The sequence below is a fragment of the Astyanax mexicanus genome, chromosome 23 (assembly GCF_023375975.1).
Source record: "Astyanax mexicanus isolate ESR-SI-001 chromosome 23, AstMex3_surface, whole genome shotgun sequence".
In the NCBI taxonomy this organism is placed as follows: domain Eukaryota; kingdom Metazoa; phylum Chordata; class Actinopteri; order Characiformes; family Acestrorhamphidae; genus Astyanax; species Astyanax mexicanus.
In genome coordinates, this window is record NC_064430.1 from 32,143,229 (window position 1) to 32,153,312 (window position 10,084).

The 10,084-nt window shown below is 38.3% G+C and overlaps 1 protein-coding gene across 25 annotated transcripts in view; it reads left to right on the forward strand.

Annotated features, from left to right (window-relative positions):
* The window catches only part of znf280d (zinc finger protein 280D), a 33,194-nt gene extending 23,338 nt beyond the window's left edge, over positions 1-9,856 (forward strand). For 2 of the 25 annotated variants that reach the window (XM_022665122.2, XM_022665123.2), the window contains exons 14-20: positions 383-523; positions 1,004-1,066; positions 2,355-2,473; positions 2,579-2,600; positions 7,140-7,164; positions 7,955-7,998; positions 8,124-9,856. In XM_022665122.2, the coding sequence (XP_022520843.2) occupies positions 383-523; positions 1,004-1,066; positions 2,355-2,473; positions 2,579-2,600; positions 7,140-7,164; positions 7,955-7,998; positions 8,124-9,189 (1,480 nt within the window). In that variant the 3' untranslated portion in view covers positions 9,190-9,856. The remainder of the gene's footprint in view (positions 1-382; positions 524-1,003; positions 1,067-2,354; positions 2,474-2,578; positions 2,601-7,139; positions 7,165-7,954; positions 7,999-8,123) is intronic. The other 23 variants (XM_049471184.1, XM_049471186.1, XM_049471191.1 and 20 more) reach the window with 23 other exon arrangements.
* Positions 9,857-10,084: the final 228 nt, after the last annotated feature.

The following is a 10,084-nucleotide window of genomic DNA, read 5'->3' on the forward strand; positions in this document are numbered from 1 at the left end:
CAAGGGGGCAGCCACAAAATACTGAGAAAGTGATGATTGTAATTATAATAAAAATTATTCTAATTCAATGAAACGGTTTCTCCATTATTCTAATTCAATAAAACAACAGTGTCACAGTTAAATGGCCTAAATGGGCCTTTTGGAAAGCTCAGCTGAGCAAATTTTTTTCCAGGTAACGAGTTCTGTGATTAGTCTAACGAGTAGGACAGGTGCGGTGAACACCTGATTTGCTTTCTGCACAAAAAATGCATTCAAAGAATTTCATGATTGCACTATTTCAAATTATTCTAATTCGTTGACCAGCACCTGTATATGTTATATATTTATATTATATATAAATAAATGTATGAAAGTGTATCATAGCCAAGTTTCTCATCCACAGACTCACTCCTGGAGTGCACAAATGCACGGAGTGTCAGAGTGAAGTGACCGACGCTTACGTCCATTATCCTCTTACGCTGAGATGCTCTGTATGCAAGTATCGCACAAGCTGTCAGAAGTCGTTCGGCCAGCACATGCTGAGGTAATGACGAGTGGAGTTTCAACTTTGAATGCTAAAAATAAGGGGCTTAGAGTGGTCCAGCGGACAAAAGGCTCTGTCACCTGGATCATGCTGCTTCTCCATCTGCAGCCGGAGTCTGAGAGAGTACAGTAGGTCATGCTCTCTTTGGGTGGGTGCAGCCGGTGGTTCACTCCTAGTGTAATGTTGATTGTCTGTTAGCTGGTTTTAGACCCGGGTCGCTGTGCTTTCCTCCGAGCACGCTTGCCACATGGTGGTGCTGCATCAGTGGCACTTTAAAAAAAAAAAGGCCGGTGGCTGGCCCACATCCCGCTAGTGTTGAGGGGGTTTGCTGTTGATGGTGGGAGTCCTGATAAATGGTTTGAGTAATTGGCCTTCTAAATTGAGGACAAAAAGTGGATAAAATTAGTAAAAAAAGGTTAAGAATTATGCTGATCTGGTAATTGCATCTTTAACGATATGTTATGTTTGTGTTTGTGTTAGATTTCACAGCAGCTCCTCGAAGCAGCGGTTAGGCAGGGGGAAGAGGACTCTGCGTGGTGTGAAGTAAGTCTTTAGAATTGGATAATGGTAGATGACTAAACTATTGATTATTTTTATTTGTTGTTATTTCTATTATCCCCTTCATCTCTGCTTCCTGTAGGCATGGCTCCTGTTCCAATGCATGTTTTACCACACGTCCCCCTGTAGTCTAAACTCTGTTCTAATATAACGTATAAGGTTCCCATAGCATTTTTCATAGAAATAATTACTATGTAATTATTACATGTAATCACAATTCAAATTAAAGTGCAAGTAACCTTTCAAATGAAGATAATGTGTAAAAATATACCTCGAAATAGACATAATGCTGTTTTAGTCAGAGTCAGTAGCCATTAGTTACTGTAAAACTACTGTAAAACTATAAAAACTGCAGATACATATATACGAAAAACACAGTTATTAATTTAAGACTAACTGTAAAAACTACCCACTCTGTCAATTCATAGAGGATTAAATTCAGTACAAAATTATTGCTATCAGATTGTAAAAAAACTTTACTGGATTACAAGTATTTTCTAATTTGGGCTCTTCGAGTAGTGCAATCGTCTAAGATCCCCAGTGATGCTGCAGTCATTTGTGGCCAGGTTTTCCACAAAGCACAACTGGCCTTGCTCTCACTGAGTTGGTAGGATTTATACTGAATTAAAATCAGAGAGTTATTGCTGACAGAATGTAAAGACTACATAAAGTAAAAAATCATAATGAGTTAAAATCACAAATAGTACAGTTTTAGACTTAATGTAAAAACTATTCGCCTTGACAATTCAGACACACCCTAGAGATTCATACTCCATAACTGTTGCTGACAGATTGTTAGGACTACTTGCACAAAATATTTATACTGGATTAAAATCACAAACAATTGGTATATTTCAGACTAATTGTAAATACTACACATCTTGGAGATTAAAACTGGATTAAAATCACAAAATATAGTTTATTTTAGACTAATTGTCAATAGTCCTTATTTAATGCAGATTTATACTGGATTAGAATTTCTTCAAAATTATAATTATTATTATTAGATTAACTGTAAAAACTATACATCCTGAAGATTCATACTGGATTTCCATGAAAACATAGCTGGCCTTGCTGTCACTGGGTGGGTTCAGTTCATACTGGTGTTTATATTAGAGAACCTTGAGAAACAAACACAGCAAAAGAGCATATATAATTATTTTTTGACACACTGAAGTTCTCATTGAAGAAAAAAAAAACATTGAAAGACTTGTCTGTGTCGGGTAAATGATAAACGTGCCTCTGATCTTGTGGTGTGTTTTCTGCTTTACAGGAGTCTCACCCTTGTGTGTCTGAACTGTGAATTTCTGGCGAACGCCTCTAATGCGGACCGCATGTGTGAACATCTACTCTACAGACCCAACCACACCTGCCAGATCATTTTAGAGACCGGTACATACACCCTCTCTCCCATTCTGCTCTTTACTGTTCCCAGTGTTTCTCTCTTACCCTGTGAATCAGAAATAGATATTAATCTTTCTTCCTTTTCTCTTGCAGATGAGGAATCGGCAGTAGAGATGTAAGTCATTTTTGATGATCATGCTGCTGTGATATTTCTCCATATCGTGCAGAACTAACCAGTGTGCTGTCTTATGAAAGCTACTGCAGGCTGCAGCAGACACTAAGGCCTTGTTTCCATATCCGTATTTTTATTTCTCATGTTTTTAAAGAAACTTTCCTCATCTGTCCAAAAAATTAGAATCTCTTTGTCCACACAAGAATGAAACACACCTGTAGCCAGTTGCACCAGGTGAACACAGGTCTGACCGTAGGTTATGGAGTAAAGTCTATCCTAACCCTGACCGTTGAACATAGTAAGTTTAAAGGTAGTGCGGTGTGGAATTCCGGTTGCACCCCAGAGATTTAAGGTGCAAATTAACAAATAGTGTGTAAATGGATTTAACCTTCTGCGGCCAATCACTGGCGTTCTCCAACAAAAACTTGAAGTGTTACAATAAGCGGTGAAATTGCTTAATCGTGTTTTTCCTCCATGCTGCTGCGCATTTAGTTAATGTTTGTCTGTCGTATTAGTTATGTTTTGGCAACACATTATGGTTTTCAATAAAATTGAATTTGCTTATATTTTGTCGGTCGTGTTTCTTCTGTTCGGCTATTTCTAGTGTTGTGAGTTTTATTAACTGCTAACAATGCGGTTGCTAACTGAATCTCCCTGCATGATAGAAAAGTAACACTAGCTATCAATGGTAATATTTTGATATAGCTTATAACTATATGCTGACAAATGTACTTTCAAGTCTGTCCCTTCCATTGTAACTAGCTAGCTGAGAATAAAAATACCTGTTTACTCGAATAACGAATCTGCTCGTACGACTGCACACAGTTGACTCGTGTATTTAAACAGTTACTGACTAAGTTTTTAAAATTCCCAAATAAACTTTTTATTGGGATGAGGATTGTCAGAGCTTCCCTTCTTCTGAGTTGTGCTGTAAATCTGCGACCATGAGCTCTGTGATACATTTCATCTCAGATGAACAAAAACGGGAGTCTGAATTACAGTTAAAATCGTTAAAAAAAGATTAAAAGTTAGTGCCTAGTTGCTGAAAATGCTTTTCCATCCCATATTACTTAAAACAACTAAATATTTATTTATTTTGGACCTCACTAATATTTATTTATGGTGGAGGTTACACCTACTGTGAAGTATTTGTATGTTTTACGTTCTAGCTAAGACTGGTAAAACATAATACAATTTTATCAGTTTTTAAACTTAAACTTAAGGGCCAGTTTAGTTAGGATATGATCAGACTTACGTTCAGGTTGTGCAACTGGCTACTGTATTTTTTCCTCTTGTGTGGCCAAAACAGCTCTTATCCATAGAAGCATAGAACCCACAAGACTTCTGAAGGTGTCCTGTGGTATCTGCACCATGATCCTGTAGCTGATACATACAAACTACTGCATCCCCGGAACACAAGACCTGCCTGATATTCTAGATGAATGGATCAGAACACGCTCAGAACCTCACAGTCAGGTCATATGTGTCTCAAATTTTAGACTTATCTGTTTCCCTGCCTCCAACACATCACCTTAACGAGCTGACTGTTCACTTGCTGTTTAACATTTAGGGCTTACACCATCGAAACCCTATAATCACAGTTATTCACTTTATCTGTTCATTTTAAGGAGAGATGCTGTTAAGTAAACTCTGACATATAGAATTACATGTAGGTGATAAAAGCGAAGTGAAGACATCAGATGTGCATATGTTACAGACATATGAAAAAGTTTGGGCACCCCTATTAATCTTAATCATTTTTAGTTCTAAATATTTTCCGTTTGATATATCTAATAACTGATGGACACAGTAATATTTCAGGATTGAAATGAGGTTTATTGTACTAACCATAGACTGTATATAGCTGGACAGAGCATCGTCTCTTAAAAGTGAAGCCACCACAGGTCGGGCGCCCCCTGCTGTTTGGCTGCAGAAAGCTGTGTAACTCCACCCATCCCCATAGGTTTCAATGGCAAAACAGAACAACTTTCAATCACGTTTTTTTCTAATATACTGTAATTCTACCTCCATTATTTAAATGCAGCAGCTAGTGTAACCTCTGCTTATATTGTCAAATTTTTATATCCCCACAGAATTCGGTTTTTAAAACTTTATTCGGCTCTATTCAAAAAAGTTGTGGTTATGGTAAAAGGGCTGGTTATGGGCGGGACCAATAACAGACCGTCAGCTCCGCTCCGCCCCGCTCTGCAGTCTGTGACCGCGAGGCAGCCCTCAGGGGCGGGGTTATTTAAATTAGTAGGCGGTCTCTCCACAGCCTTTCTCCCTCCTCTGGTCTCTACTGCGCAGACTCTGGTCTCTGAATCGCCAAAATGGTGGAAGATTTTGGCTTCATTTTCATTGAATGAATGGGAACGGCGACACGGCGTCCATCTTTATATACAGTCTATGGTACTAACAGAAAATGTGCAATATGCATTAAACCAAAATTTGACCGGTGCAAAAGTATGGGCACCCTTATCATTTTATTGATTTGAATACTCCTAACTACTTTTTACTAACCAATTTTGTGCTTCAGTAAGTCAGTAAAAAGTAGTTAGGAGTATTCAAATCAATAAAATGATAAGGGTGCCCATACTTTTGCACCGGTCAAATTTTGGTTTAATGCATATTGCACATTTTCTGTTAATATTACTGTGTCCATCAGTTATTAGATATATCAAACTGAAATGGCTGAAACACCCAAATATTTACAACTAAAAATGATTAAGATTAATAGGGGTGCCCAAACTTTTTCATATGACTGTATATATGCATGCAATAAGTTCTTACATGCAATTATTAATGCTTACCACAGCGCAGATCATTACTGTCATGCAAAAAAAAAGTATTTCTTCAAAGCCAAATCTGGGATTACGATACAAGGGACAATATTTCTAGCTTCTGGCTAGGATTATCTGTGTGAACTGACAAGTGACTCAGTGCAGTGTTCTTTAGCTCTTTGGCATGGATGAGATGAAGTTTAAGACTAGTGAACTAGTTGATTGTTGGTCTTTTGTCCATTCCGTCTTTCCTATTCTTGTTTAACCAAGTATTTTTATCCATAATTCTGTTATTCCTTTCATCAGTTTATATGAGTTAGACTCGTATTACTTTTGAGGATTGCTCGTGTCTCTTTGGCTCGCCACTGGAGCTGTATGATGTATTGGGAGACAGTGACACCAGATGTTTGGTGCCTTTGCTGAACATAAAGGGTAGAATGGTAAAGACAAGAGGATAAAAATAGACTGGGTGCTTCACCTCCTCTGATTTAGATAAATTGCCCTTTCTGATGAAATATGTGTGTAAATTTACACTCCCTGACCCTTAAATGGTTTGGAAATATCATTCTTTGTGAAAAATCATGCCTAATTTCATTAGTCTAATCTGGGTGCATGTTAAGTGGTTTGTGGAAGACTGTGAGTAAATTAGCATTGGAGTTTTGGCCTTAATTAAAGCAGAAGAACACATTATAATTAATGTGCTCCAGAGACGGAGAGGTCCTTCAGAGTCAGTGTAAAGTATTACATTGGGGAGGTGTAAGAAAACATGCACTGCTTACTCTCCTAGCCCACTTGGTTTGAAGTTTCCCAGGAGTCTGTGTCAGCAATGCACCTGAGAGCTATTGTTCTGTGGTTCAAACTCTTAAAATAAACTTAAAAATAACTTCCTTTTCTCACTTTCTTTAATTCGGTTGTTTCTTAAAGTGACCCAGAACAGAACAGCTAGGCTGAGCTTATAAGACCTTAACTACTGTTATGTTCACAGTGCCAGTCTAAAGTTTGTACACAGCCCTTTACATTCAGTGTTTTCTTTCTTTTTATGATTTTTTTTTACATTGAACATTTATATTGAATACTGTTTTAAAGCTATACAGGACCACATGCTGAATTATTCTGTGAATAAAAAGTGTTAAACACTTTTAAGTCTTTGAGACAGATTTTAAAGCTCAGTTGATCAGGTTTAGATCTTTTTTGTTTACTATATAATTACAAATAATTGTCATGTCTTTAATATTAATCTACAATATATAAAAATTTAAAAAGGATTAAAGAAAAAAACTTTTGACTGGTACTGTATATATATGTAAAGAAAAAAAAGTACATTGATGAGCAAAAATATGGGTTAAAGGCTGTTACTGCGCAGACAAATGCAGGATGTTAATCTACACAGATTTCTTTCATAAAAACTCCTGTTTATTTACAGTAAGTTTATAATTCCATTATTTTGTCCAAGGGTCAGCGCTAGCTGCAGTTAGCACTGCTGGCAAGCAGCAGTTAGCGCTAGTAAATGCCAACCAATAGCAGTAGACCGAGGAACCTTGAGTGTTCGGATGTTTTTAGATATACTAAATACTGTTATCTCCTGAAACAATGCTACAATCAACTGTTTAACTGGAACTCAGACCAGGTTTAGAATGAAATGCAGCATTACGTACACTTAGATTTATGAATGTAATTATTAATATGGGCAGATCTCGCTTGTAATCTTGATGTTGCCCTAGAGCTTTATTTGGTTGATTTTATTTATTTTTTTTTTATTTAGGATGGCAATCACTGACTCGGATCAGGTGAGTGAAGTTATTATTTCTCTCTGTTTTTCTTTTTTCCTCATGCCAGTTTACAAATTGACATGCCTTTATAGCGATTTTTCATATCAAAATAAAAAAATATTGATTGTACCAGGGGTTCTTATCCTGGGGGTTAGGATGCTAATTTAGGTGCTATCTCTGCAAAATGTCCAGAGAATAATGAAGGCACAGATCTCCTCGTGACTACAGTTACATCACACCCAGAGATGTCCCTGTGTGAAAGCTCTGCGTGTCAGTCAGTCGCTGTGTCAGACACATGGACTTGTTTCTTAGTACACACGTTTCTACTCGACTCTTGGAGTTCAGGCTGATTCAGGTTTCTGCATGTGCATTGTCTGTGTCTATGAACCCTAAACCCTAAAAATGGATCGCACAGTGATGGGGGTTAAGAACCCCTGCAATTTGCAAATCTGAAAATGTCAGTGTAAGTTTTTAGAGGTGCATAACAATAATATTGATTGTAATATTGTCATGCTTTAGTACATAATCTGTTGGCAGCATCATACAGAAGATTGTATTTGGCCAGTACTTGAGGCTGTTGTTTAGCGTAAAGTTAAATAAGCTGAATTGCTGTGTTTGCGAGGTCACAGTAGCTCACAGTTACTTTAATTCAATTTCCTAAATTACTTAAACTAAATTAATCTCTAAGGAATCTTTAAGGCAGGTCAGATGTTTGTGGTGCTGTGTTTTTTTGTGAGGTGATGTCTGATTTTCGATTATTTTTCTGCAGTTGCTCATTTCAATATTTTTTTTTCTCATATCTTTTTAGGTTGAGGCACAAGGTCCGGTTGAAGAAGTGAGCAGCACTTGCAGGTGAGGCCAGTTCTCTTCAGTATGTAACTGAATATGAATGTGCTTGTGATGGAAACTCTTGTGGTGATCTGCACCTTTGCTTAATCTTGATTTGTATGTTTTTTTTTTTTTTTTTTTTTTTTCAGTTTGTTTGGAACCAAAGGCATTGTCTCAGAAGTATCGGAAACAGAAGATATAGAACCTCTCATTGCTGAAGTTTGGAGTGAAGAACCTTCGTTTCAGGCAGCAGAAAAGGAGGTGACTGAGGATAGCAGTGTTGTTGATCCAAGAGAAAACGGAGCACTGACACCTCCGGCAGACGACCAAGCTAAGAGTAATGAGACTGAACCTGGGGAATCCACAGTCGAGGATGAAGGTGTAGAGGAAGCGGCTGAGGCTGCTGAAGATGTTGAGGCTGCTGAAGATGTTGAGGCTGCTGAAGGTGCTAGAGAAGCTGAAGATGCTGGAGATGCAGAAGCTGCTGAGGATGCAGAGGATGCTGGAGATGTTGAGGATGCTGAGGATGCAGAGGATGCTGGAGATGCAGAAGCTGCTGAGGATGGAGAGGATGCTGAAGGTGCTAGAGAAGCTGAAGCTGCTGGAGATGCAGAAGCTGCTGAGGATGCTGGAGATGTTGAGGATGCTGAGGATGCAGAGGATGCTGGAGATGCAGAAGCTGCTGAGGATGGAGAGGATGCTGAAGGTGCTAGAGAAGCTGAAGCTGCTGGAGATGCAGAAGCTGCTGAGGATGCTGGAGATGTTGAGGATGCTGAGGATGCAGAGGATGCTGGAGATGCAGAAGCTGCTGAGGATGGAGAGGATGCTGAAGGTGCTAGAGAAGCTGAAGCTGCTGGAGATGCAGAAGCTGTTGAGGATGCTGGAGATGTTGAGGATGCAGAGGATGCTGGAGATGCAGAAGCTGCTGAGGATGGAGAGGATGCTGAAGATGCTCTGAATGCTGAAGCTTCCCCCAACTCCTTAGACTCTGAAGCAGATGGCGGCAGTGTGTCTGTAGAAGACTTCCTTACAAAAACGGACCAAGTTGAAAGTGTGAGCGTCCACTCTCCCCTGGAACCACTCACTCCATCTAAGGTTTTAGAATGTGGTGATGGAGAGAATAAGCTGGAGACTGGAAACAAAGACAATGAAACAGACTTGGAAGAGGAACCCACTGAACTGGATAATAATCTACAACCTTCTGGTTTGGAGTAAAATAGAGCAATGATGCTCTGGAGATCTCGTTTTTACTTTTTACATGTTTATTTTCTCCATTTTTTTAATCTAGCTATGAGGCCGATCGAGCAAGTCGACTGTTGATGCTTCAGAAAAGACTTTGAGAAATCTGGAGTGTCCATCCAGTCTGATTTTATTTTTGGATAATAAACATAAAACCGTACTGTCTGGTTAAATGACGAAGCTTGACTGTATTACTGTACTTCAAAACAAAGTATTGCCTTCCATCATGAATCATTCTCCATTTCAAAAATGAACAGGAAGACAGGGATATAATGAAAATCTTCTACCTAATCTACACCTGTTTGCTTGCCCTGGAACTAGATCTCCCCCGGAGAGTCTGACCAGCTGTACCTTCTGTTTTAGATAAATGAGAATGTGGATAGTATTATACTGTACTACATTGTACACTGTACTTGACTCATGAGAAGAAAAAGCAGACACTTCCGTTATCTCTGTTTCCACTGTAAGATATTCTCTTTTTATATGCTTGTTTTCAATAGGAATCCTTTAAAGTCAAGGTTCTTAAGATCTGTTCTCTTATAACCATTCTCTCACTCTCCCATGGACAGAGGCTAAGTGGGTTTTAGAAGTAAGGCTCATAATAATGCCCTTATTACTAAATAAACCTTCATTTTAAAAAGGATCAACCCAATGTTTCTCTTACCTTACTTTTAACTTACTCTCACATGACAAAAGGATTCAAGGAGATTTTATTGTCATTCGCATCACATGTGGTACATGAGGTGGAACGAAATTGTGATTTCACGTTCCAGTTTACACCCAGGAGCAATTGTTAAAATAAATAAATATAGATAAAATAAAATAAAATACAAATAAGAAAACAATAAAATAGAATAGAACAAAATAAACA